This window comes from Colletotrichum destructivum, chromosome 2 (assembly GCF_034447905.1).
Source record: "Colletotrichum destructivum chromosome 2, complete sequence".
NCBI classification, from domain to species: domain Eukaryota; kingdom Fungi; phylum Ascomycota; class Sordariomycetes; order Glomerellales; family Glomerellaceae; genus Colletotrichum; species Colletotrichum destructivum.
Genome location: NC_085897.1, coordinates 2143005 through 2168054, shown reverse-complemented (window position 1 = coordinate 2168054; position 25050 = coordinate 2143005). Strand labels below are relative to the sequence as shown.

Genomic DNA, 25050 nt, shown 5'->3' with positions numbered 1-25050 from the left:
CAACAAGGAACGGAGAGAAGACTTCAACGACCGGACATGTGAGGACCTTGCAGAGGAGCAAAGCCTTGCATTGTGAGATGTGGTCGGATATGGACATGGGCAGTTGGTGCGGGAAGCCAGAGCTGGGTGTAAGTCGCTTTGTGGCGATTGTTGCTGTTGCTGTTCTTGACCAGCTTGGCTCAATTATGCCCGTAACTGCCTCGAGGACACATAAATGCCACCTTTGCCTGCTTCAAACATCACCGGGAAAGAAGGCTATGTTTGCGAGTCGGCTCCTCCTACAACTGAGCTCAGATAGTGCCGATCCAGGAAGCGGCATACACTGATGAAGAGCCCACCACAGCATTGCCAGCTGTTCGGCCGCAAAATGCAGTGTCACACACCCATGTGGGAGGATATGGTCTCGTGAATGCGGTAAGCGAGTGTAGTTACACCAAATACAAATACAGTACTCAGGATGCAGTAGAGTTGCAGCGCGGGGGGTGGGACTTTAACCTGAGCACATTACAGTGTGTAAATGTCGGGGGTCCGTCGACCGCACGGAGGAGGTCCAGGAGGGAGGTGGATCTCCGGGGGGGTTGTGAAGAACATGCAGTGCAGCTCAATGACTTGTTCCTGTCACATAGACTGCAAGCGAGTCGATCGTTGACTGGGGCGCTTCCATGTCGTACTTTCCCATCCCTTAGATGCATCGGGAAAAGGCAACCGACGCAAATGGGGCCAGGAACCTGTCCAAGGGGGATGGAGGTGCAATGTAAGCAAGGAAGATGGTTCGCTTTACACGCTAGTTGGAAACATTTTCTCAACATACCTACGATCCTCAATTAAGGTTTGTCCTTATTCGCTTAAGCCGTCCGCCCCGGCTTAAAACGATCGGTATCCGCACTCGCCTTTGCCTGATGGATCCACAGCATGGAACAGTCTGCAGGATGAGATGGGTTCTTGCAAAGGGGTTAAGTTTGTTTGCCATGTTACCTATTGACACGATGGTGCTGAATGTACATTTCTATGTACATTGCATTCGGAAAACAGCCAGGAAGTGAGGTATGTAGATCGCCCAGGGTAACCAATCCAATCATCACATCGTTGTCCATGCCCCCGCCTCGGAACGCCGCACAAAGAGGAAGAAAGAGCAAAAAGAAAAATCATGAGATAATAACGCCAGAGTCCCAAAATCCCGTTAAGAGGACAAGCCAGAGTCCTTGCCCCGGCTTCCCGTGCCGGTGCCGGTGCCACGGTGGGCAACCTCGGACCCAGTCTCTTGTTCTTCGTCCTCATATTCGTCATCCACGTCCAAATCGTCCTCGTCCTCGTCCTCATCGTATTCCTCAACCGCGCCATCCTCGAATTCGTCTTCCATGGGCTGGTCAAAATCGTCATCGGCTTCGCTCTCGCTCTCACTCTCGTCCTCGTCAAAGCCGAGCACGCCGAGAATGGGCACCTCGATCTTGCGGTACTGACTCCTGATCATGCCGTCGGCCATTTCGAACAGCTTGGCGTCCTTGTCCGGTGGCACCTCCCTGTCCATGGAGAAGTGGGCCTCCTCTTGATCGGCGAGGCCGTCGAGCCCCAGGACCTGCGGCGATGACAAACCATCGGGCACGTTCATGACCCATCGCCGGACCCCCTCGCCTTTAGCAATGCGGGACCGGGTGCTCTGCGCTCTTAATCCCGTCCGGAATTGCCGCTTTTGCCTCCGGCGCCTCCGCTGGATCCGGTCGCGGATGTACCACGCCACCACTAACATGGCCGCCTGCATCATCTCTTGACACTTTTGCCTGTGCATGTTTGCCCAGGCCTGGCATTTCTGCTGCTGCGCGTTGGAGATGGCTTGGCAGCGTTGCTGGTAGTAGGCGGCGATACGCGATACCATGGCCATGTATCGGGGGTCCATGGGTGGCTGGTTCGGGTCGGCTGCACTGGCGTTGGGAATCGACATTGGCTTGGGCGGAGCGGCCATGGACGCCATGAACGGAGTGTTTTGTGACGATTCCTCTTTCTTCATCTTAGTCGTCGTCACATGGTCGTCGGTGATGTTGGCCTCAGCGGCCTTGCGTTTCAGTTGAGCCGAAAGAGGAAGTGCGGGTTTTCGGAAAGTGAGATGCTCGGGCGGGGGCGTGACGGGGGCTAAAGGGTTGAAGTTGAAGGTAGGTAGATTCGCCGCCATAGAGGGTGGTTTGGTGTGAGCAACTTTGCTATACCGTGTATTGCTGCGTGGGTGATGATGGTTTTGCTTGATCGCTGTGTGTAGTGGACGTCTTGCGTATATTTGAGTGCTCCCCTTCTTTCTTCGTTGGTAGATGATACAAACTGGTGAAGGAGGACTGGGAGGGAAAAGTGTCTGATTTCCCACTTTTAACAGTCGCGGTAGTAACAGTAGGTTGAGATGGACCAAGCAGGTGTTGTCGGTGTGTGTGTGCGTGGGTGTGTATGTGTTGGGAAGCGGCTGCAGTAGTAGTAGTTGTTGTTGGCCGTGAAATCGGACAGATAAGGGCGTGTATGGGACGGTTGGGATCCGCTGGAGACAGATAGACGGGGGCAAATGGACGTATCAAACCAGGTGTTCAGTGGGAAAGGAGGGGTGAGGGACGGGGGCGCAGAGAAAAGGATATATATCTACAGGACGATATTTGAAATCCAGAGGGCGATATGACGGCGCATGCTGCCATGTTTGGGCCAAGGGTCTGGCGATAAATTTGGAGAGGGAGCGGGAATGGGCTGAGGAGGAGTCGAAATCGGCCGATGCCGAATAGCAACCGCGCCGTGCTTCTAGGGTCTGGGCCGGTACGTACCCCATGTACCACGATGCCGTAGGGCGGGCGGACCAGGTACTTTCACCGACTTCTCTAACCTGTTCCAACGTCCGCTTACAACGGCCGTCCCGTGAGCTGCGAATTTGTCGAAGTCTCTTTTTCTTCTGACCCTTCTTTTTCTCTTCCGTTCCGTTCCCGACTGTTGCGGGCGGATTACCAACCAGAAAGTCTTGGTCTAACCCGAGACATCATAGGGTACCAAATCAGTCTTCCATGCGTCGCAGCATCAGACGATGTCTTCCGGCAGCGACTGGCCGTCTGGGTAGCCACACTCCAGATGCAGCATACCTTTTCTCAACTCCGTTCCTCTGGGTCCCACGCCGGCCCTAGCATGCGATTCAATCATCGATCCATCACCCGCGAATAATAAACAGCCCATGTCTTTCCACCCACTACCGCACGCAACCATGCCACCCCCGGCCATGTGTACCCAAGCTTCAGAACAATGCGATGCTACCCCGAACAGAAGACGCAGGGTACTGCCATCCACTGGAGAAAGAGTGTTCCAGGGTGGCGGCATCCTCTGCCGTCTGCCCATTCTTTGGTTGCCTCCATCCCACCCTCGTTCGCTTTCTTGCAAGCCCTTGGCCGTCGTCCAGGTCTGGGAAGGAGGGATGCAGCCGTCTTGTTGATCCCAATGGCCAGTGAGCCACGATATGGCCACGAACGCTACGTTATGATGTGGACCCCCTGCCCTATCAATCTCAACATGACGGATTTATCATTCGACCCTTGCCCGCACGGCAATGCATTGCAGCAACAGCCTTATTGACAGACTGACAGTTGGGGCATTTGACTGCCTCCGAATGGTTGTCTAGGCGCTGCGGACGTCCATTTTCTGCGACCCAAAAGTTTGACTGCTGCAGCCCGACAGCGAGGGGTCGTGGCGTTCTTCTCGCTGCCGGAACCTTCCGTGGTCTAGCATATCGACATAGATTGTCATCCACAAACCCCATTTCCCCCATCTTGTGTTTGCTGGCGCATCCGTTTGATTGTGGTTCTCGGCTACGACATGCCTCTACGACGGACCCTCATCGTACGGCCGTTCCAATGAAATGACGTTAGCGACCTGTACCCTCTCGTACCTAAGACGATGGTGCACAGCAGCAAAGCAGCTGCCCTTGAGCAAACAAACCGGCCAAAGGCCGCTAATTGTCCGAGATTCTCTCTCGCAATCACTACGGCGTTTACCTTGGCTGTTTCTAGCGGGTCTCCGGACGAAGCCGAAGCCAGGACCCCTATTTCCGACTCTTTCTTTTCTCCCTTACCCCCGATTTCTTCTCCGCTCGGGCGGTACCTGTCTTACTTTGTCCGTCACTCGGCTGGCGACACCTCCGCCGCCCGCGATGCAATGATGATTCAGCTATCGCCGAAATTGCTCGCTTGCTCATCACGCTCGCTGTCGGGTTGGCGTCAATTGCCGTTGCTCCAGTCGTCCGCTGCTCGGTGCCATCTTGGGTCTATTGCATCTTCGACCCCATTTCTCCAAGCAGGCCATTGTCTAGTTTTGTCGCCGATCGCAACTTGCCATTCCTTTTTCTCACGTCCATCCCTCCCATCTCAGCCATACCATTCCATGCCACCTGCGACCTCGCTCTGTGGTTTTCGTCCAACGATGCGAACCAGTCCCGGGCGCCTGGGCCATCGGCCCCACAAAGCAATTGGCAACACTGCAGCCTCAGTGTTTGTGTGTGACCACTGGTAATCAGTTACCTAGGTAGGTACGTTTCTGTGCCTTAGTGAGTGAGGTACCTACTGTAATAAGATGCCCTAATGGGCCCTGCATCGGGCGGATTCGAGCATCGTCCCGAAAAGTCTCGCGATGTATCATGTCCACACTGCTCCTCGCATGATTCCCCAAGCTGCCACTGATCCATCCGGCTCACTATCTCATCATCCAGCTCTCCGCCTGTCATCACAACCACGAACCCGGCAAGGAAAACAGCAACAAAACTCAGCATTGACGTCACGCCCAAACAGCTCACTTCATGACATGCTCACATGTTGACCCGGCCACTCACCGCACTCGCCTATCATGATCTGGTCTACCCCTTAATAGCTACCGCCCGATACCATTCCACCTCCGCACTTCACCTCCGCCTGCGCCGCATTGATGGGGTGAGACGCGACTTCAGTTCCAACTTTGGCCATGAAGGTGGGGCTGCCGCGCTGCCGCGCGGGAGGAAGAGGATCGGCTGGCACGCCTCCGTCTTTGCCAGGGGCAAAAAGACCAAATCGACGGTGAAGCTCGACGATCTACCACAAGGAGTTCTGTCGCTGGACCCCCGTCCCGTGCAAGATGAGGAGGGCCCGGCCTATCCAACCGTCGTGCTGCAAGCGCGCCGCAACATGCAAAAGTTCGACAACTGCGTGCTCCTGACGCGTGTTGGTGGCTTCTACGAGCTGTACTTTGAGCACGCCGAGGAGTACGGCCCCCTGCTGAACCTCAAGGTCGCCCAGAAAAAGACGAACGCCGGTCCGGTCTCCATGGTAAACCCTGTCTCTTCTCGTCTTCGGCGTCGTGTCCGCTCGGGTTTTACGTTGGCGCCGCTGTTCTCGCGTTCTTTGGGTCTGATGTGTGAACGTGTTTTATTAGGCCGGTTTTCCTTTCTTCCAGCTGGATCGAATCCTCAAGATCCTGGTCCAGGACCTGAACCGCTACGTTGCCGTTGCTGAGGAGTTTCCCAACAATGCGCCAGAGAAGGTCAAGTCTGGTGGGCTGATGCACGACCGCAGAGTTGCTCGTATCATCACGCCAGGAACTCTGATTGACGAGAACTTCATGGACCCCTATGCCAATAACTACGTTCTGGCAGTTCATGCGACGACGGCACAGTCCGAGGAAAGAGGGGGGTTGAGCGGGGTGGCAACAGGAGGAGGAGCTAGAGACCCGTTGTCCAATCTGGCCGCTGATGGCCGGAACGTGACGCCGACAACTGGTGTTCCAGCCGAACCACCATTGCCTCTGGGGCTCGCGTGGCTGGACTTGTCTACCGGCCAATTCTACACCCAGGCCACCGATCTCTCGGCGCTGTCATCAATCCTCTCAAGGATATGCCCCAGGGAGGTCGTGCTCGACAGCGAGATGCGAGCCCAGGCAGATCATGGCCTGTCCTCCATCCTTGCCGAGGACCGCCATCTGGTCACGTACAGTTCATTTGGTGACATCAGGCAGCTCTCTGACTGGGCCCCCATGCTCGAGAGCGACGTCCCTCAGGCGACGCGCGGTGCCTTCACCGATGGCGAGGTGTTGGCTGGCAGCCTGCTGCTGCACTACGTCAAGGAGCGGCTGCTGGGGTTGAGCATGAAGCTGCAGCCGCCGATGCGGCACGAGAACGTGCAGACAATGAGCATAGACAAGAGCAGCATGCGCTCACTAGAGATCAAGCAGACGATCCGCGATGGGAACTTCAGGGGTAGCCTTCTGCATGCGATCCGACGGACCGTCACTAGGAGCGGCGCCAGACTCCTTAACGATTGGCTCAGCGCCCCGTCGACATCGCTCGACGTGATCAAGCTCAGGCAGGACCTCGTCGCCCGCTTCGTCGGGGATCCCGACCTTCGCGACGGCGTCGTCTTGCTACTCCGCCGCAGCCATGATTCCCAACGCCTTGTCCAAAAGTTTGCCATGGGAAGAGGGGACCCGGACGACCTGGTGGCCCTGGCTAGCACCGTCCATGCCACCGACAGCATCCGCCGGCTGTTGGCAGAAGCCGCCGATGAATCCAGCTGCCTTGCGCACATGACGGCGCGGCTAGACCTCAAGGGCCCCCTGAGGCTTGCGCGTCGCATCAAGGAGGCCATCGACGAGGAGGGCATCGTCCACCAGCACGAGATGGAAGAGAGCGAGGCGGGGCAGATGATGGCCCTAGCCCAGGAGATCGTCAGCAATCAGGGCACACAAGACGACGCCGCCGTGCTCCCCAAGGGCGCCGCGAAGAAGAGGCGTCCCACGTCGGTCCGGGAGGCGTACGCCGACGACAACGAGACCTGGATCATGAAGCCCAGTGCCAGCCCGGTCCTCCGGCAGCTCCATGCCGACCTCGCCGCTCTGCACGCCGAGAAGGAGAATCTCGTGCAGACCCTCCGCGACGAGCACGGCGCGACCTCCCTCACCCTCCGCTGGAGCCCGGCCCTCGGCCACTTCTGCCACATCAGGGGCAAAGACGCGCGCTCCATCTCGTCCGGCATCAGAGCCCTCAGTTCCAGCAAGTCGACGAGTTCCTTCCACGACCCGCAGTGGACGCGCCTCGGCCAGCAGCTCGAGCACGCCCGCCACAGCGTCCGCACTGAGGAGCAGCGAGTCTTCCATGCCCTCCGCGCCGCCGTCGTGCTGAACCTCGTCAAGCTGCGCCGCAACGCCGCCGTCCTCGATGAGCTCGACGTCACCACCTCCTTCGCCACGCTCGCCGTCGAGCAAGGGCTCACCCGGCCCCTCCTCAACAACTCAACCGCGCATACCATCATTGGGGGCCGGCACCCGACGGTCGAGGGCGGCCTCCACGAGCAAGGGCGCAACTTCGTCCGCAACGACTGCCTTGTTGGCGGCAGCGGGAGCCCCGCCGGAAGGCTGTGGCTAATCACGGGGCCCAATATGGCGGGCAAGAGCACTTTCTTGCGTCAGAACGCCCTCATCACGATCCTCGCGCAGGTCGGCTGCTACGTGCCCGCCGACTACGCCGAGATGGGCGTCGTCGACGCCATCTTCAGCCGGGTCGGGTCCGCCGACAACCTGTACCGCGACCAGAGCACGTTCATGGTGGAGATGATGGAGACGGCGCAGATCCTGCGCGGCGCAACGCCGCGGTCATTCGTCATCATGGACGAGATTGGCCGGGGCACGACGCCCGAGGACGGCACAGCCGTCGCGTACGCCTGTCTGCATCACCTGGTCACCGTCAACCAGTGCAGGACACTATTTGCGACGCATTTTCACCGGGTGGCGGACCTGGCCATCGCCGATGGGTTGGCCGGTGACTACAGTGGAGTCGTGGACATGTACTGTACGGACGTGGATGAAGACGATGATGGTGGTTTCGTCTATGTTCACAAATTGCGCAAGGGGGTCAATCGACAGAGCCATGCACTCAAGGTCGCAAAGTTGGCAAATCTGCCAGGACCAGCAATACGTGTTGCGCAAAAAGTCCTTGGTGTTCAATTTTAGTTCTAGCTAGCCATCACTCGAGGCATACAACCGCAAAGCGGCCGGGCATAGTCACGGGACGATATGGGAGCATATGGATAGAGGCCTGTTAACTTCTTTATATTAGCCGTGATACCCAACAGGAAAAGATAGGTGATGCTACGGCAAAAACATAAAATGAAATGCTCCCTCATACGATAATGTGTGTGTCATCAAGTAGATCAGGGTTAAAAAGCTCTTGAACGTTTATATAATCATCGGAAGCAGGGTTGGGAAGTAGAGTACGAAGAAAGCGAGGATAACTAACCTTTTCCATGTTGGACAGTGAATGCTCAGAAGCATGTCACATCACCAAGAGGGGTTCATGAACCAATTTGTTTTCGCCGTCAAATGCGATGTGCTTGATTGACCGGCAACCCATCTATGAAGCCTTAAAGATCCACGTTCGTCGTAAACCTGTTCGTAGCCCAGATAGTAGCCGCAACATCACCGATTTCCCGTCAAATTTAGTCGCTGAATATCTTGTTAGCATGTGAGAGCAGAATGAGTTGAGGGGAACATACAAGAGACCGCCGAAGCCGCCATCCTCATCAGACTCCTCGTCGGACTTCTCGGCCTCCTTCTCCTCCTCCTTGGTCTCGGCAGCACCACCAGCAGCGGCAACGGGAGCGGCAGCGGCGTAGGCATCGGGGTTGGCGATGCGGTCCTTGAGAGCCTCAATCTCGGGCCACGAGATCTCGGTCTCGATGGCGATAGCGAGAACGTTCTTGTAGCCGTTGAAGAAGGAGTGGATAACGGAGGGCAGAGTAGGGAAGTTGATGGCCAGAGAGAGGGCGGCGATGGTGGTGACAGCACCGCTGAAGGCCTTGAGGAGCTGCTCCTCACCGATGTCGAGGACATCGGCGGGGAAAGCGTTGCCCTGGTCGTAGACCTGAGCGATACCCATGCCGTAGGTGAAGGGAGAGATGTTGAGCATGTTGAGGAGGGTGGCCTCGGAGGGGCCGACCTTGTTGTTGGCCTCAACAAGCTTCAGGTCCGACACGATTTCAATGGTACCACGAGCAATCTTGGTGGGGACACCGAGGGCCTGGAAGAAAGAAGTCTTGCCGGGCTCCATGCCGGTGTTGCCAGCGGGAATCCAGACATCGGAGGGAGCGACGGCGCCAGCACGGGCGGGGGCGGCGACCTTGTTGGCGAGGATCTTGTCACGGATATCCTTCAGGTCGGCGTTGGTGAAGACGAAACCAACGTTGCCCTTAACGAAGGGCAGGAGACGCTCGTACTCGGGGGAGTCGGGGATGAAGGTCTTGAGGGCACGGCGAACCTGTAAAGGATGATTAGTACTCCAGCCAATTTCAAAAGCGTCGCGCCACATCTGGGCCCGGGACTAGTCAGAATCGGTAACGTACCATGGTGTTCTTTCCCATCAAGACGACACCCTGTCCACGGAGGGACTGTCTGATCTCGTGCATCTGCTGAGAGCTGACATTGTCGACGGTGACGATGAAGATGGACTTGTACTCCTCGAGCAAGCCCTTGAGCTTGTCGAAGTAGCCGGCCTTGTTCGCAGATTTGCCCCCCATATCTTCTTATTTATGAAGGCAGGTTGTTTAAGGGCAAATGAATTTTTTTGTGTTGTTTGATAGGATTGGGGTATCAAAAGTTGATGTGTTGTAGGAGAGAAAAAAGAACCTCTCCCCCGAAACCGAGCTTTTTGCTTCACCAGCCGAAAATTCGTCTCTCGCCTGCGACTGTGTGCTCCTGCCAGGCCCAGGCGCTGTCCTGTTAGGGCAACTGATTGGGTCCTCGTCCGAAAAGGGACAAGCGCGGGGCAGCGCCCAGGTACCTACACGGTGGCCCGAGCTTAGAGGAAGAGATACATGCTGCATGTAACTTTTTTTTCTCGTCTCAATGGTGGGGCCGGCTGTAGGAGTAGAGGTGCTGATTGCTGATGAGTCCAGGAGTGAAAGTTCTACTTGACCTCAGTCCAAGTTGTACAGACAACCACAAAAGTACTCAACCCAATTGAGCCGGGACAACCCCTAATCTCACCATGAAAGTCCCCTACAACTGTCTGGAACCGTCTGGCAACGTTGTCTTCGCCGCCCGGGGTGGGAAGATTCACTCCTTCAGCCTGGATGATGGCTCTCACCTCTCAACATGGAAGCACCCCGACGTTGAAAAGGTGCATGCCGCCGCCGCCTCGGTCTCTGTCTCAAAGATTGAGGTTGATGCGAGCTCAGGTGCACCTACACCCTCATCCCCGGTCGGCAATGAGGACGGCCCTCCTGCCAAGCGTCAAAGGGTTGAGAGCACCGAGGAGGATAAGGGAGAGACCGACAAGCAAGCCAAGGACGCCGATGGCATGGTCATCGACAGTGAGCCCGCAATGCCCGAACACCAAAAGAGAGACAGGAAAAAGGGCAACAAGCAGATGAGACGGAACAACAGAGATGGCCAGCAGCAGCAGAACAATCGTGGCGGCGCGTTTGCAAGAGTCCCAGACTACCCTGTCATCACCATCATGACGACCACGAGCGACGGGAGCCACCTGCTGGCCATCTCGGGACACGATAAGTCTCTGTGGGTTTTTGAGCACGACGGCAAGGGGAATCTAACAGAGCTGAGCCAGAGGTACGTTGTTGGACTTACACCGTCTTGTACACTAGCCCTTAACACACTTCGTTATAGACAAATGCCCAAACGGCCCTGCTCTGTCCTCATCTGCCCGGACAACCAGACTATCCTCAGCGCGGACAAGTTCGGCGACGTTTACTCTCTGCCCTTGATCCCCTCGGAAGCTGCTGCAGTGGACTCCGCAACCCAGCCTGATGCCGCCTCGTCGGAGACGGCCCCAAAGCCCTTCAAGCCGGAGGCCAACCCCTTGACAGTGCACTCCAAGAGCAATCTCCGTGCGCTCCAAAGCCAGCTGCGCGAGCAGCAAAAGTCGAAGCGTGACGCCCCCAAGGACCAGCCGACGTTCGAGCATACGCTCCAGATCGGCCATGTCTCGATGCTTACGGCCCTGACGCTTGCCTCCAAGGGCAGCCGGCGGTACATCATCACGGCGGACCGCGATGAGCACATCCGCGTCTCACGCTTCATGCCGCACGCGCACGTCATCGAGGGCTTCTGCCTCGGTCACGCCAACTTCGTCAGTGCCCTCACGCTTCCGAGTCAGGACGTCTTGGTCTCGGGAGGCGGGGACAGCGAGCTTTTCGTATGGGACTGGGAGGCCGGGAGGGTCTTGTCCAAATTTGGCCTCTTGGAGCAGGTCCAGCAGGTGGAGAAGGACGCTACTAAGCTTGCCATCTCCCAACTCCTCTCCGTCACGGTCATGGCCAACGGCCGGCAGGTACCCGTGGTCCTGGCGGTATGCGAAAGGTATGTGTGAAATGTCCGGCTCAGCGATGCCAACGAAGGTTAATCTCAAAACTCAGCGTATCTGCCATATTCGTCCTCCGTTTCTCGGAGGACAATACCCTGGGCCATGTCCAAACCATTTCCACCCCCGGAAACCCACTTCATGTGGCGCCGGTTGCCAGCGGTAGCGCCGTTACGAACATACTGGTGACCATCGACCCGGCGGATAACGACGACGCGCCCAACGGCATTGTCTCGTTCAGATGGACTGGCGCCGCATTCTCGTCACAGGACCTTGGAATTCAGGACACCGATGTGAATGAAGGCGAGTTCGACATGCCCCATGAGCAAGTGCGGAAACTTCTGTATAACACCGAAGACCTGCGCAAACGAGGCGACGACGACCAAGACGAAGAGGCGGAACGGGAAGAACAGCGACCGCAAGAGGGGGGCACCCAGGAACGGGAGCTAACGCAGGAGGAGGCGTCGTAGTTTGAGTAAAGAACAGGCCCAAGTTGCGAGTCACAATACCGGTCGATCCTTATGTGCGCGAAGAAGATACAGTCATCATCAAATCGATTCAGCGGATTATCCTCTCTCTCTATGACCGTGAACGCCTTCCTACCAAGTCTCGAATGTCCGTCGAGCGAAAGAAGCCAAGTAATGTTTTAAGAACGCAACCGCTGGACCAGATTTCCCTGTTACTCTGCTGGCCCATTTGTAACCAGCCTCCATTCTCGACGAACCCGACTCGGCGCGCGTCTAGACGAGGTGTCGCAGCCCGTCGGTTGCCGCCATCGTGCGGGCGGCCTCCGAACGGCAGGACCCCTTTACCATTCCCATGCAGCCGTTTCCATCCTTTCGTAACTGGGAAATATGCATTTCTGTTCTTGGTAACAGATGTGAAAAGAAGTGTCTCGACCCACGCCGTCTCCCCACCACGCCAAATATGCTCGTATCGTCAAATAACACTGAAACACGTCGTTTACTGGGAGGCGCACTGCACGCGCTCGGCACCGGGGTGACCGTCCTCATCGTCCTCGTCCATGGACCCGCCGGCACCACCAAAGACCTTAGCCTGGGAGGTGTTGTCAAGGTCCTCGAGATCGGCAGGTTCAGTCATAGCCTCAGGGGGAGGCACGGTCTGGAGCGAGGGAGCCGGGAGTAGCTTCTGGAGAGCCTCAAAGGCGGCAGGGTCCTCTGTCCAACCCTTCTCAGGGAACTTGACGTTGAACTGGATGTAAAGGTTTCCGAAGTCGTGGTGTCTGGGGGAGGGCATACCCTGGCCACGAACCATCTTAACGGCGTCTGGAAGAGGTTAGTCGGCATCGAAGATGACATACTGGTCAGGGAATCAACATACCAGGTGCGATAGCTTCGCCGGGAAGAATCTCGATGCTGAGCCACCTCTCGTCAAGATGCTCAATGAAAATGGTTCCACCAGCCAGAGCAGTCACCAGCTCGATCTCGCACTGGTAAAGAAGGTCGTCCTCCTTGCGGGTGAAGCGGGGGTGGGGCTTCTGCTCGATCTCGAAAACGACGTCACCGGCCTGGATGCCAGGGGCCTGGTCACCCTCGCCGCGGAATTCAACCTTGGTGCCGCTTCTAACACCACGGTCGACGTGAACGTGGAGAACCTTGCGGTCGACAATGGTCTTCTTACCGTTGCACTGCTTGCAACGGTCCTTGTCCTTGATCGTCTCTCCCTCTCCGTTGCAGTCGGGGCAGACTGTCTGGAATCGTTGGATCATGGGGCCCATCTGTCTCATCATGGTCTTCATACCATGGCCGTCGCAACCGCCACAACGCTTAACGGCGCCTTCCTTTCCACCGCGACCCTCACACTTGGGGCAGATGATGGAGCGCTGTAGAGCCAGTTTGGAGATCTTTCCACGGTAGACGTCCTCAAGGGAGACCTTATGGGTGTGGTGAATCGTGCGGGCTTTGGGGGGGCCACGGTTGGGCATGCCGCCACCGAACATTCCACCAAGGCCACCGCCGAAGCTGCCGGAGCCGAAGAACTGAGCGAACAAATCCTCGGCAGCCATGCCTCCACCGCCGCCAGCGCCACCCTCAAGGCCAGCCTCGCCATATTGGTCGTAGACTGTGCGCTTCTGGGAATCGGAAAGGATTTCGTAAGCATGGGAAATTTCCTTGAACTTTTCTTCCGCCTCGGGGTTGTGGGCGTTCTTGTCTGTTGGATTGTGGTCAGCAAGTACCGTCAGGGCGGCCGATCCGTCGGTACATACCAGGGTGGTACTTGAGAGCATTTGTCTTGTACGCCTTCTTCAGTTCCTGCTCAGTCGCCGTCGGCGCGACCTATATTCCGTGTCAATACCCCATTTTCTTCAACTCAGGTGCTTGGCTGGGAAACCTACGCCGAGGGTGTCGTAGAGCTTGGTTTCCTTAACCATGTTGTCGGGAAAAACAGTGATCCCTGTCTAAGGACGTGGTACTTGTGTAGTAGTTTGGAGTAGGGGTCTATGGAGGGGCCTGCGAAGTCGGAGTCGGTCAGCCAAATGGATCAGAAAAGGTTTTGGGAGGGCATCGTGGCCTCTCGCTCGCACTCGCAAGATCTCGAATACAAGAAAAACGGTTGGGAGATGAAAGGGACGAGCCTCAAAGACCGTAAGGCTGAGCGCGCCAAACCGTCACATAGGTGAGAGTGATTCGGGTTGCGCCGGGAGACAGTGACAGTGACGAGTAATCTACTTACTCTTGAAAAAGGGCCGACAGAGACGATTGCGCGACTGGGTATCTGGTGTACGTAAACGAGAATAGATGTCGGTTGTTGCGAGGGGAAAAGAGATGTGAAAAAGGTCAGGGAGGAGTTAGCCGGGCTGGCGAGGAAGTTATTGATGGCTAAAGTTCCTAGCGGGGGAAGTACGCTGGAAATGTACCTTGGGCTGAATGGAACTGACGGCGCTAAGGACGGGACATTGGGACGCTGGATTTTTCACAATAAAGGGAGAAAGCAGGCAAAGCAGGCTGCAAAGGCGGGTCGCCTTGCGCATTTCCAGTACCAAAATGGCCCCAGGTTGAATTCGATGGAAGAGGATGGAATTCTTTTCAGCCACAGTGGCGGTGCTGATGATGCAATACCTGCAGTGTTCCTCCAGCTCCGGTCCGAAGGGTCTTTGGACCCTGATCCGCCCAGCCTTTAAGAATGCTGTTTGTCAGTATCCAGGGGCTGCCCACCGCAATTCGTGCCGCAATTCGTCAAATTCCAGCCTGATTGCCCGCCCCGAAGCCTATTCACATCCCATGCATCCGACGTCCGGCTCAAGTACCCCCTTAACAATTTCCCGCAGCTTCTTCCCCACCATCCAAAGGAGAATCTCAGCTAAGCGGAGCCTCGTAGTGGATTTTTCATCCGTCATCGTCATCCTGCTGGAGCGTAATCGCCCGCAATGACCCCTTCGTCCACGGACTTTGCCCCGGGTCGGCGATAGCTCCAGGTAGACAACTATGCTACAAGAACAATGAACGAATGAGCCAGTGGTACTCCATCAGCTCGATCCTTTCGCCATTCTCTGAACTCCTGTAAAAGCTTTCCTCTTACCATAGCCCATCAAACGAACACATGTTTCTGCTCGTCTGTTTCAAGGAGGCTTATCAATCAGGTGGCTGAAGGTCACCCAACATATCTGTAAGTGCACATGCATTCTCACAAGATCAGGACAGCGATCTTGCCAACAATGTTCCATTTTTCATTTTTAGTTTTCATTTACATTGCTCCAACTTCAGCACGTTATCCTGCAACCTGCACTCAGGAAGCTTGTTTTAGGGGTCTGCGGGCTCAGGGATGTTGCCAGGGTTCTCAGTATCGCTGAGTCGTGCGTGCGTGTACAGTTCTATCATCGGACAGGCCGATCCCGCAGGTGTCCGTGATCTCAGGAAAACGTGGCGCGAGTACATATCACGCAGCGCTTGGGAGCTGTCGCCGAGGAAACAACGAGAGTATCTATCTCGAAATACAAACCACCGTCAACTCGGGGTCAGGAGAACCGAGCACGGCTCACCACAAATCCCAAGTTACTTTTGGTTATACCATCAATAACTACATGATTTCTGTACAGGTGAAGGGAACAGCATATGCGCGTTTGCTGTACTCGTTAATGCCCAGACCGTTCCTGTTTGGACGGGGGCCTTACTTATGTCAGAAACAATCGGAAATTCAACGTGGAGTATGCTTTGGGTCTGCTGTAACCGACTGGAGGAGCTGTTTCAAGAGCCCGGTACCCCGGCTCTTGGTTGGGTTCTTTGGGTATATCGTCTGTTTCGATGGGCACCGAAAAAGTTCGAGAACCATCGAACCCCAGAGCAGACTCCCTTCTGATGGGGTTTCGATGACTGAATCAGACGTCACTCTACAGCGCCTGATTAACACCAAGATGGGTAGGCTCCCAAGTATCAACGTCCAGACTTCGACTGCTTTCTCACTCCTTCGCAGGTGCGGTGTGTTTTTTTCTAGATTAGAGAGGGTTTCTAGGTCACCTAGACGTCGCAAGAACACTTTGCTTAGACACGTCAAATACTCTGTGTCTACTCTTAATAGGTATGGTATAAACCAGGACCCGCTCGACTCAGGACGCTGCCGTGAGACCAATTCGAGGGATTGTGGCTATCGTAGTCAAACCTATACCCTGCTATGCAATAGGTAGGTAAAGGAGAGCGCCATTGATTTTAAACTCACAAAGTTGGTCCTTGGATTAGGAAAGCGGCTATGTCATCATGGCTGTCACCTTGTCAATCCGAGTTAAGAACCCACAGCAACTTTTGCATTAGCATGTCTCCGTACGTGTAGGTGCAGGGATGCCTTCTCTGTCCCGTAAATTGCTTTAAGAGCAATCCGACAACCAGCAACCAACGGACATAGAAAGCATGTATGCCTAGCCGCGACGCAAATCACCCGTAGGACTCGTGATAGAGAAGGTGTAGTCTACAGCAGGCCGTCTTTGATAACCGTTGCTGTTGTCGTCGCGTATGCATGGCATTATCAACGGACGATGAGTGCTAAAAGACCAACTAGCAAGTTGAAATATGCGGGGGGCAGTTCGAGCATCTCCGCCGCCCGGCTCTCAGCTCACATCTCACCCAATCAAATACCGGCGATTTGAATGTCACCGATATCAGTAAGCGAAGTTCGATGGGCATCCACCCCGCGCGCGGCCCGCAGACAGGGGCGGCGTTCCCGCCTTCCCAGAGCTTGAATTGGCCTTAGTAGTCATACAGTTTGCTTCCCTTCCTATCAAATGCTTCCGGCCTTCTTGGGATGTCATGGTGAGGGAAGGCAACACCTACTGCTAGATTGAATGAGACAAAGGAAGGTCTGGGGATCGACAAGTGTTGGCGATAGCTTATCTCTTATCAATAGTCGAACGGGCGTTTGGACAGGTCGAGCTGGTGCGCCTCCCCATGGGCTAACCCTCCCTCGGAGAAGCACCATCCCCAGCTCGCGTGAAGGTGACGGCATAGGTCCGGGTGGCCATGCGGGTTTGAACCACCCGAATTCTGGGCTCATGCGTGGCATGACTTGAGTTTCCCTATAGTCTGCCAGTCTTGCAGTGCGAAATCAGACAATACCATTCATTCCACCGTCTCGCAGCGCTTACAAAACCCAGCGAGCTCACGACTCCCCGGGCACTCTGTGGCAGCTTCTTTCCGCCTTTGTTGTTCGGCAATCCTTGCCCATGATGGATTTGGCTGCTGACTTTAGTCCTTACCGCGCCGATGGCAAGCTTGTAGGTTGGCATGATGGGGCTGAAGAGTCGGATCTGAGGGAACTGACCATGGTGTCAGCACGGCTTTGTCTGTGTTGTTACTGGCGCCGCACAGCCCGTCGGACAGGCCATTATTGAAGAGCTGGCAGGTATGGCCCCAACCATTGCATGCGATTGTAAGGAGTATACTCAGGGAACGAATAGCACACGGTGCCGCCTCTATATACGGTAAGGCTATCTCGATCGCCTACTCGGTTCGAGGAGAGCGTATTTGTCTTGTGTTATGGCTGAGAAATCCCCAGCATGCGACAAGACAGCCAGCGATGATACGTTCAAGTCACTTTTGACCAAGGTGAATCAGGAGCACCCTAATACCAAAATCATCCCGTACCCCTTCAACGTTGCCAAGGAGGAAGAGACGCTGGTTCTCATCGACGAGCTGCTGAACGCCTTCGGACGCCTCGACGTCTGGGTCTCGTCGGCCGGCCTGCTTGGCCCACCGTCCATTGCCGATACGACGCCGGCAGACCTACAGCGGTGCTTCGAGGCGCACTCGATGGCGCCCTTCTTCGCGCTCAAGTACGCGCCCCCTGCCATGGCCAAGCTCACGGAGAAGCAGTCGTACCCGAACGCAGCGCCCAAGACGCAGAAATACGGCAGCATTGTCGTCATCGGCAGCGTGGCGTCGACGTACGGCGGTTGCTGGGGTCCCTGTTATACAGTAGCTTCGCACGCAGCCCTCGGTGTCGTCAAGGCTGGCGTCGCGGTACTCAAAGGCACCGGGGTGAGAATCAATTGCATCTCACCAGGACAAATCGACGTCGGTCTCGACTTGGACGGGGTGAGTGCAGCCTAGCAGCCACAGGTTGATGAGAGTTTGCTAATGAGGCGGGCTCAGGTTGATATGAAAGGGATGAACTCCCAATTCCCTCCTGCCAGCTTACAAGGCAAAGAAGTGAGTTCACGGCAAAAGCCGACCGGCATTTCTGCCTAGCGGCGTTGGCTGACAGTTGCCGTGAAAGTCTTCGAAGGCCAGCATCGGCCTCGAGCGACCGGGCAGCCCTCAAGAGGTAGCCCGCGTGGCCGGATTTCTTGCATCGGGCTTCAGCTCCTATATCACGGGAGCAAACCTGGTCGTCGACGGCGGCTCCTCGTAAGTGCCTCCTAGCCAAAATGTTGCAGCCCGTGACCAGGATATTATCTCATTGGTGTTGATTAGTGCTATGAACCCGCTCACAATTCCTATCGGCAAAGCGTAGTAGTAAAGCAGAGGGAGGGGTAGATAACCAGGAATGGATTGCGGGGTTACGGGTGTAGGCCGCTGCCGAGAGAGGTCATACGCGGAATGCCCATCCAATCCGATGACATATCCCAGGAATGTAAGCGGCCCAAGTAGGCAGGACGTTTCGGGGCTGGAGCGCAACGTCTGCCATGGTTGGTGAAGGGGAAATCATGGGCATTGCGGGTTTCGGTTCCAATGTTGATAGCAACAAAAGACTGATTGCTTTTGGAAGATGCAAACGGAAGTCGGAGACGGCCGGGGGGTGGGAGGGTCAATGGCACACGGACCCCATAAAAGTGACACTCGAGCGGGCACTTTCATACGACGTTCCCACCAGAGCAACCGCCTGGACATTCGAGTGCACCAACTCATAGAGCTATCATCAGCTAGGCACAGATCGTTCAACAACCGTACCTATTGTGCCCATCCTCATCGAGCCATATCTCCACCCCCCACCTTTTCACAACCTCATTTTCATCTCTGCTTCCACGTAATTTCCCCCAAAGATGGCCTTCACTCCCGAAATCCTCGACATCGCCAACGAGTCTCAGACGGCGGACACGGCCAAGAAGTTTGGACTCACAATCGCCGAGGTGAATGAGCTTCACCAGAGGGCGACGGCAGCGAAGGCGACAGCCTATTGCCCATACAGCCAGTTCCGTGTGGGCTCGACACTTCTTTCCAACGATGGCCAGTACACCGCCGGTGCCAATGTTGAGAATGCCTCCTATCCTGTTGGCACCTGCGCCGAGAGAGTAGCCTTTGGCAAAGCCATCACGGAAGGCATTCGGGGATTCAAAGCCGTGGCCGTGGCCACTGATATTGAGGCCCCCTGCAGTCCCTGCGGCATGTGTCGGCAGTTGTAAGTTTCCCTACGCGAAACCCCACACTCTTTATCACGCAGCCTTCTTGCGGCGACTTCGCCTGTGAGGTGAAGGCAGACTGACGACATGTGTCACCAGCATTCGCGAGTTTGTGGACTTGGAGACGCCTATCCTCATGTTCAACAAGGATGGCAAGTACGTTGTGATGAGACTGGAGGAGGTAAGCCCAGCCCAACCCCACGAGCAGAGCATGCTGGAACACACGATGCTGAACCTACCGAATAGCTACTCCCACTTTCGTTCGGCCCTGAGTACCTGCCGCCCCCAGATGTCCTGCAAAAGAGCCGTGCTGGCGGAGTATGATTGACGAAGGAATTTGTTTACCGCCGAACTGATCCATACTACGCGTACGAAGGATTGTTTGCGTAGATCAGGTGGGCGAAACCACATGTAACTGCAATAAAGTGTTCAGCAGTGTCTAGAATAGGGACGGTGTAACGGGTATCATCTGACTGTCACAGACCATCTCCTGGACAAGGTATCGGTATTGAGGCGGCATGGACTAGGCTGTGTTTGTAGTCACTTGGCACTGGGACGAGTTCAGGGAGATAGTGGCTGGAAGCAACATAGAAGGCGAACCCCTTCACAGTAGGCCATGCAGGTCACAGAATATATGCAACTGAAATGAACATGAGCATGTTATGAGTGAGGCACATGAACGAGGGGAGTTTGCGATGGCTATTGTTAGATGGAACAAACCGCTGGTGAAAGGAAATGTTTTGGTACGCACAGGTCGAACAGAGGCTGTTGCATCGGCGCAAGGCAGGACGGCATCTAATCTACAGGCATTGTCTAAGCAAGCGTCCAGGTGCCATTGCCACTTTCCTCTCATTTGATACATGAAACCGGGGGATCTTTTGGCTACCATACCAATCTGCTAGAGGATAATACATTCGCAACATCTAAATGCATGCGCCATGTACCTTGTCTTTCTGGATCGTCCAACAGAGCTCGGGTATTCGGCTTCAAATTCGTCACAGAATCAGGCGTCCTTGGTACATTGTGATTTTTGATCATACACAGGTAGGCTTGCGGTTGGCAACATTTAAGCATGACCTAGTGAATAATTGTCAAGGACACTTAAATTTACCTGTTTTGATAGTAAGCGGAATAAATAGTACCACTCCTGTTAGACAGCCTCCCCTGATAAGGCTGCAGCCTTCTAGGACATGGTGATGCCAAACGTGTTGGGTAGTCCACTAACATTCATGTGCGGTAGCTGCATCCCTGTAATTGTAGGCGACTTTTTAATGTACCGCCCAAAGCAATGTTTTTAAACTTGGTCTATGAATGCGGCGTCTATGTGTAATCTTCGCTGCTGTTGTCAAGTGACCTTTTATCTTTGCGCCTGTAATGCTTACACCTGGCCTCCATCGACATCACAGACAAGGACTTTATCATCTCTAACGCACTCCGCGTCCATGCAGCCATACAGGCATACACTACCTATACTAGTACCTGTAGGCAAGAAATCAAGGAGGTGAACTGCCTGTATGAAAAGGACATACCTCCCACGATGAAGGCTACGAAGCATGGCATGCGTCCCAATGCCACGTTGAGGCCGTCCTCGAGCACAGATTGGGCGGGGCCAAGCTCGTGATCTGTGTCATCAAGGTAACAACCAAATTTTGCAGGACACTGAGTATAAACCGAGCGTAAGCTGTCTCGACGGACTTGGTGAACCATCCGTCGTGAGCTTCGGTAACTTCGGCTGCTTTCCCCCTAGACTCGATTTTCCACCTGGGGAACAATCACTTGATCGAGTGTTTGATGGCACGAGAGTCGATTTCCAGTGCTGTTTTGTATCCTTAGCATCAATTCCCAACAAACATAAGCGTCTTTGCGTAGCCCACGATGTGGTCCATCCGGTACAAGGAGCTGCGATAGTAGCAATGTAGACGGTCTTTGATGTTAGGCGGGTGGTGTAGTAGTTGTAAGATCACTGGCCCCTGTCAGCGGCCCTTGTCCGCGAGTGAAACCTTGAAGAGTACCTCTCCCGTCTAGTTGCATATGGCCCCCCTTAGGCTCAATGCAAGTTTCATTCTGGCCTTCTCCTTGCAACCCTAAGAAGAACTGCCAAAAACGAAACGAAACAGAAAAGGAGGGTCTTGGAGGAGGGGTAAGCCTGGAAGGAGGGGTTCAGAACGTCGGCCAACATTTTCCAAAAACTTTTTTGTTGTATTCTTTTTCTCACCATTTCTCCCGTCACCCAAAAGGTTCGTCATACGCACAACTCGAAACCCCTGATCTGCAGAACCGCCACACAACTGCTCAAGTCGGCACCTGGATGGAAACCCCGTGCACCAGGATCCGACCAAGCCTACTTGTTGCGATACTGACGGGATACGATGGTTTTCGGAATAAGATCGTACTATTTAGCGACGGCCGAACAGACCAGATCAAACCCCTGCCTTGTTTTCGAGCTTCTGATGGCCCGGTGCGTTTGACGGGGTGAATCCCCTACCGACAAACTTTGACTGCACTGGCAGACAGTCGTCTTCCTTTGTGTTGGGGGTGTGCGCCTGCAGCTTGAACTCAGGACTGACGCGGTGCACCTGGTGCCTCGGGCAGTCACATCAAGTACGGTGCACAGACCTGCCACGTCAGACATTCAACCAAGGTATGGATGGATACATAGGTGACCAAATCGTGCGTCAGCTTTCGCCTTCGGGCATTTGGTCAGTTTGAAACTACAGTGGTGATTGGCTTGACCCTTGCTCCAGGATGACACGCTCAATCAGAGAGAAGCTATCAAATTTTTGCTCCTGCAGACTTTCTCATTTCATATCTTTCAGCCAAGGATGATTTCATGAATATTTTCCCCATAAATTTAACAGATGTAGTGAGGGAGTAAAATGCAGATAAAAAGTGCGCGAAGGCGGACTCGAAATCGAAAGCTCGGCGAATCGGGAAACATCCATGTGCTGCCCCCCACCCCATCCCAACGTGAAAATTCCTACTGAGCTTCAACAACCCCCTTCGTCATGGCTCGCCTACGTGGTGCTGTCGCCGTAGCCCAACCCCCTAGCCTCACTTCATTTTGACTCTTTCTCCCGCGCTGCGTTTCAATCCCCCCCAGGTGCGCTGCTCCATGGGCCGCTCTCGCCAGTCTCACGACAAAAGGACCTAAGCCCTGCCCGAGTCCCCATGTTTCTTGACGCTTGGTGTGTTAGTGTCGATGGGCGATGGCCACTTGCAAGCCTGTATGGTGGGACGTCAGGGAGACGATTCTCCATCTCGGCTGGACTATGACTGCGGCAAGTCGCCCCGTTCATTCCCGGGTATCCAACCCTGTGCATATTTACCCCAGCAGCGTTCGTCGCTTGACCAGGAGAACGAGAGACGTGGCCGAGAACAGAGCATCTTGGGCAACCTGTTCGTGTATGCACACGCCGAAGTCTTTTTACGAGTACCAAACATATCCCAGTGGTCATCCGGCATAGGTACACATAGAAGTCCACATGCACACCTCAAAATCCTGGACGCGGGAGTTATTTTTGTTAAAAGAGCAGATTCATCGTAACGTGGCCCCTACGTACAGAGAGACTAGAAAACTGAAAGTCAAAAACTAGAACCTTTGCCAATGATTCTTTTAGGTACCAGTCCGCCGCACCTTCGTTGGTATTAAGGTGCCAAAAGACTCGTAAGCCCCTTCCGCATGCAAGCCAGTTTTTCAATCCCACCCATGAGCCGGGGCGTGTCCAGCAGTCAACCAAACGGGATGGTGAGGCCGTTCACGCCCGGTAGCTCGCCAGGTAGCCTTCCCGCGATCTATCAACCAACAAGCCCTGATGAATCTCGAGTAAAAAAACTCCCCCGACAGTCTTGCCAGATCCGGTGCGTGATCGATCTTAGCAGACCAAGGGGGCTTGTTCCGTGACAAAAGGAGAGGGAGAATGCGTGTGTCCGTGAGAGGCGTTACTTAGATAAGGTCGGCAACGTTCATGGGCATCTCCTCGATCTGGGTGCTGTAGAACTGCTCAATCTCTCTCATCATGCGGACATCCTCGGCGGTAACGAAGTTGATGGCAACACCCTTACGACCGAAACGACCACCACGACCGATACGGTGGATGTAGTTCTCGCGGTTGGCGGGAAGGTCGTAGTTGATGACCAGAGAGACCTGCTGGACGTCGATACCACGGGCCAGGAGGTCGGTGGCGATCAGAACACGGGAAGATCCGGAACGGAACTCCTTCATAATCAGGTCACGCTGAGCCTGGTCCATGTCACCGTGCATGGCGGAGACAGTAAAGTCACGGGCAGTGAGCTTGTCGGTGAGCCAGTCAACCTTTCTGCGGGTGTTGCAGAAGATGACGGCCTGAGTGATGGTGACAGTCTCGTACAGGTCGGAGAGAGTGTCAAGCTTCCACTCTTCCTTCTCGACGGCGATGTAGAACTGCTTGATACCCTCGAGGGTAAGCTCGTCCTTCTTGACGAGAATGCGGACGGGGTCGCGCATGAACTTGGTGGTGACCTCAAGGACGTCTTGGGGCATGGTGGCGGACAGAAGGACGACCTGGGTGCTCTGGGGGAGCAGCTGGAAGATGTCGTAGATCTGCTCGGTGAAACCACGCTGGAAAGGAATGTAAGCATGCGACAAGGCGCAGCGGTATGTCGTGAGGTGAACTTACAGAAAGCATCTCGTCGGCCTCATCAAGAACGAACATCTTCATGCTGTCGGTCTTGAGGAAGCGGCGCTGGATCATGTCGTGAACACGGCCAGGGGTACCGACAACGACCTGGGGACCGTCTTGCAGGGCCTTCATGTCGTCGCGGACGCTGGTGCCGCCGATACAGGCGTGGCACTCAATGTTCATGAAGTCGCCGATGGCGACGACGACCTTCTGAATCTGCTGAGCAAGCTCACGGGTGGGGGCGAGGATCAGAGCCTGGCAGGCCTTGACGTTGGTGTCGATCTTCTGGAGGACAGAGATGGAGAACGTGGCGGTCTTGCCAGTACCGGACTGAGCCTGGGCAATGACATCGTGGCCTGGTTGGAGGGTGAGCGGGAAGTTATTGCACAAACAAACAGTTGGTTGACATACCCTTGATGACGGGCATGATGGCACGCTGCTGGATGGCGGAGGGACGCTCGAAACCGTAGGCGTAGACACCTTGGGGCGAAATCAGCGACGTGATTCACGATGAGGGCATTTCCGCCGGAAATTTTTGTGTGGGATAACATACCACGGAGGAGCTCCGACTTCAGGTTCATGTCATCAAAAGAGTCGACGGTCTCATCGTAGTTCGACTCGATCTGGCCTGGGAGGAAGAGTATTGTCAGCAACCTGAGGCCTTTTGGTATGCGCCGGGCGGGAGGGGAAGATAGGGAAACAGAGATTGTGGGAGGGGGTAGGGTGTCCGGCAAGTTGGCAGACAGCCCTCTGATCAATGTCCAAGTCTTCGTGAGGGACTGGGATGAAGCGCAAAATATCGTCGCAAGACTTACCCTCAGGCACATCCTCAAGACCCTTGTCAGCCATGATTGCGGTTGTGGTTGTGGAAGAAATCTAGATCACAAGCACAGCTTGGGATCTAGAAATATCGTCGCGAAGGTGGGGTTTGGCGAGGGGTTGGAAAATTCGCAAACGTCTCGGTTGGAGAGTTTTGCGAAAAGGTCGACGAATCGAAGTCTAAGAATTAAATGCTCAACTAGATTCGATACTCTTGGCGAAACGCAAGAGTAGAACTGAATCTAGGAATAAAGGGTGCGTTTGGAGTTGGGTTTGTTCGTGGGGTGATGGTGCACGTTGATTGTCTGGTGGTGGGAGGTGAAGTTTTTATCAGCAGCCGCAGGAATTCTTGACCACGTAAAAAATTTCGCTGACGGCAGGCGGCC

The 25050-nt window shown here is 55.0% G+C and overlaps 8 protein-coding genes across 8 annotated transcripts; 4 read left to right on the top strand and 4 right to left on the bottom strand.

The window, feature by feature from the left end:
- Positions 1-944: 944 nt before the first annotated feature.
- Positions 945-2645, bottom strand: CDEST_02874 (uncharacterized protein). Its single transcript, XM_062919033.1, has one exon. The coding sequence runs from the start codon at positions 2165-2167 to the stop codon at positions 1181-1183; it is 987 nt and encodes a 328-aa protein (XP_062775084.1). The 5' UTR covers positions 2168-2645; the 3' UTR covers positions 945-1180.
- A 1983-nt stretch (positions 2646-4628) lies between these two features.
- CDEST_02873 (Putative DNA mismatch repair protein MutS, core) lies at positions 4629-8135 on the top strand. Its single transcript, XM_062919032.1, has 2 exons — positions 4629-5303; positions 5410-8135. The coding sequence occupies exons 1-2, from the start codon at positions 4815-4817 to the stop codon at positions 7975-7977; spliced, it is 3057 nt and encodes a 1018-aa protein (XP_062775083.1). The 5' UTR covers positions 4629-4814; the 3' UTR covers positions 7978-8135.
- Positions 8136-8373: 238 nt separating this feature from the next.
- Positions 8374-9691, bottom strand: CDEST_02872 (Putative large ribosomal subunit protein uL10). The gene is made up of 3 exons (XM_062919031.1): positions 9366-9691; positions 8520-9280; positions 8374-8469 (listed from the first exon to the last, which is right to left on the bottom strand). The coding sequence occupies exons 1-3, from the start codon at positions 9537-9539 to the stop codon at positions 8463-8465; spliced, it is 942 nt and encodes a 313-aa protein (XP_062775082.1). The 5' UTR covers positions 9540-9691; the 3' UTR covers positions 8374-8462.
- A 164-nt stretch (positions 9692-9855) lies between these two features.
- On the top strand, positions 9856-11873 carry CDEST_02871 (Putative WD40/YVTN repeat-like-containing domain superfamily). Its single transcript, XM_062919030.1, has 3 exons — positions 9856-10590; positions 10648-11340; positions 11397-11873. The coding sequence occupies exons 1-3, from the start codon at positions 10010-10012 to the stop codon at positions 11809-11811; spliced, it is 1689 nt and encodes a 562-aa protein (XP_062775081.1). The 5' UTR covers positions 9856-10009; the 3' UTR covers positions 11812-11873.
- An 11-nt stretch (positions 11874-11884) lies between these two features.
- Positions 11885-14214, bottom strand: CDEST_02870 (Putative Heat shock protein DnaJ, cysteine-rich). Its single transcript, XM_062919029.1, has 5 exons — positions 14036-14214; positions 13698-13812; positions 13569-13638; positions 12683-13513; positions 11885-12627 (listed from the first exon to the last, which is right to left on the bottom strand). The coding sequence occupies exons 2-5, from the start codon at positions 13731-13733 to the stop codon at positions 12305-12307; spliced, it is 1260 nt and encodes a 419-aa protein (XP_062775080.1). The 5' UTR covers positions 13734-13812; positions 14036-14214; the 3' UTR covers positions 11885-12304.
- A 2801-nt stretch (positions 14215-17015) lies between these two features.
- Positions 17016-18301, top strand: CDEST_02869 (Putative short-chain dehydrogenase/reductase SDR, NAD(P)-binding domain superfamily; the record flags this gene model as incomplete). The annotated part of the gene is made up of 7 exons (XM_062919028.1): positions 17016-17063; positions 17122-17191; positions 17247-17270; positions 17345-17883; positions 17941-17997; positions 18065-18195; positions 18262-18301. 7 exons carry the CDS (start codon positions 17016-17018, stop codon positions 18299-18301), a joined length of 909 nt encoding a protein of 302 aa, XP_062775079.1.
- A 350-nt stretch (positions 18302-18651) lies between these two features.
- Positions 18652-19823, top strand: CDEST_02868 (Putative cytidine and deoxycytidylate deaminase domain, cytidine deaminase, homotetrameric). The gene is made up of 3 exons (XM_062919027.1): positions 18652-19186; positions 19287-19368; positions 19434-19823. Exons 1-3 carry the CDS (start codon positions 18831-18833, stop codon positions 19509-19511), a joined length of 516 nt encoding a protein of 171 aa, XP_062775078.1. The 5' UTR covers positions 18652-18830; the 3' UTR covers positions 19512-19823.
- A 2857-nt stretch (positions 19824-22680) lies between these two features.
- CDEST_02867 (Putative ATP-dependent RNA helicase DEAD-box, Helicase superfamily 1/2, ATP-binding protein) lies at positions 22681-25048 on the bottom strand. Its single transcript, XM_062919026.1, has 5 exons — positions 24661-25048; positions 24399-24473; positions 24257-24325; positions 23843-24201; positions 22681-23784 (listed from the first exon to the last, which is right to left on the bottom strand). Exons 1-5 carry the CDS (start codon positions 24692-24694, stop codon positions 23131-23133), a joined length of 1191 nt encoding a protein of 396 aa, XP_062775077.1. The 5' UTR covers positions 24695-25048; the 3' UTR covers positions 22681-23130.
- Positions 25049-25050: the final 2 nt, after the last annotated feature.

Excerpts from the sequence above, each read along its gene's own strand:
- CDEST_02874 (XM_062919033.1), bottom strand. The coding sequence starts at position 2,167 with ATGGCGGCGAATCTACCTACCTTCAACTTCAACCCTTTAGCCCCCGTC.
- CDEST_02873 (XM_062919032.1), top strand. The coding sequence starts at position 4,815 with ATGTTGACCCGGCCACTCACCGCACTCGCCTATCATGATCTGGTCTAC. Across the intron at positions 5,304-5,409 it reads ACGCCGGTCCGGTCTCCATG|GCCGGTTTTCCTTTCTTCCA; the intron begins GTAAACCCTGTC and ends GTGTTTTATTAG.
- CDEST_02872 (XM_062919031.1), bottom strand. The coding sequence starts at position 9,539 with ATGGGGGGCAAATCTGCGAACAAGGCCGGCTACTTCGACAAGCTCAAG. Across the intron at positions 9,281-9,365 it reads TGATGGGAAAGAACACCATG|GTTCGCCGTGCCCTCAAGAC; the intron begins GTACGTTACCGA and ends CATCCTTTACAG.
- CDEST_02871 (XM_062919030.1), top strand. The coding sequence starts at position 10,010 with ATGAAAGTCCCCTACAACTGTCTGGAACCGTCTGGCAACGTTGTCTTC. Across the intron at positions 10,591-10,647 it reads CTAACAGAGCTGAGCCAGAG|ACAAATGCCCAAACGGCCCT; the intron begins GTACGTTGTTGG and ends ACTTCGTTATAG. Across the intron at positions 11,341-11,396 it reads GTCCTGGCGGTATGCGAAAG|CGTATCTGCCATATTCGTCC; the intron begins GTATGTGTGAAA and ends CTCAAAACTCAG.
- CDEST_02870 (XM_062919029.1), bottom strand. The coding sequence starts at position 13,733 with ATGGTTAAGGAAACCAAGCTCTACGACACCCTCGGC. Across the intron at positions 13,639-13,697 it reads AGCTCTACGACACCCTCGGC|GTCGCGCCGACGGCGACTGA; the intron begins GTAGGTTTCCCA and ends CACGGAATATAG. Across the intron at positions 12,628-12,682 it reads CGGCGAAGCTATCGCACCTG|ACGCCGTTAAGATGGTTCGT; the intron begins GTATGTTGATTC and ends AACCTCTTCCAG.
- CDEST_02868 (XM_062919027.1), top strand. The coding sequence starts at position 18,831 with ATGGCCTTCACTCCCGAAATCCTCGACATCGCCAACGAGTCTCAGACG. Across the intron at positions 19,187-19,286 it reads TGCGGCATGTGTCGGCAGTT|CATTCGCGAGTTTGTGGACT; the intron begins GTAAGTTTCCCT and ends ATGTGTCACCAG. Across the intron at positions 19,369-19,433 it reads TTGTGATGAGACTGGAGGAG|CTACTCCCACTTTCGTTCGG; the intron begins GTAAGCCCAGCC and ends CCTACCGAATAG.
- CDEST_02867 (XM_062919026.1), bottom strand. The coding sequence starts at position 24,694 with ATGGCTGACAAGGGTCTTGAGGATGTGCCTGAGG. Across the intron at positions 24,474-24,660 it reads TCTTGAGGATGTGCCTGAGG|GCCAGATCGAGTCGAACTAC; the intron begins GTAAGTCTTGCG and ends TCTTCCTCCCAG. Across the intron at positions 23,785-23,842 it reads AGGCCGACGAGATGCTTTCT|CGTGGTTTCACCGAGCAGAT; the intron begins GTAAGTTCACCT and ends ATTCCTTTCCAG.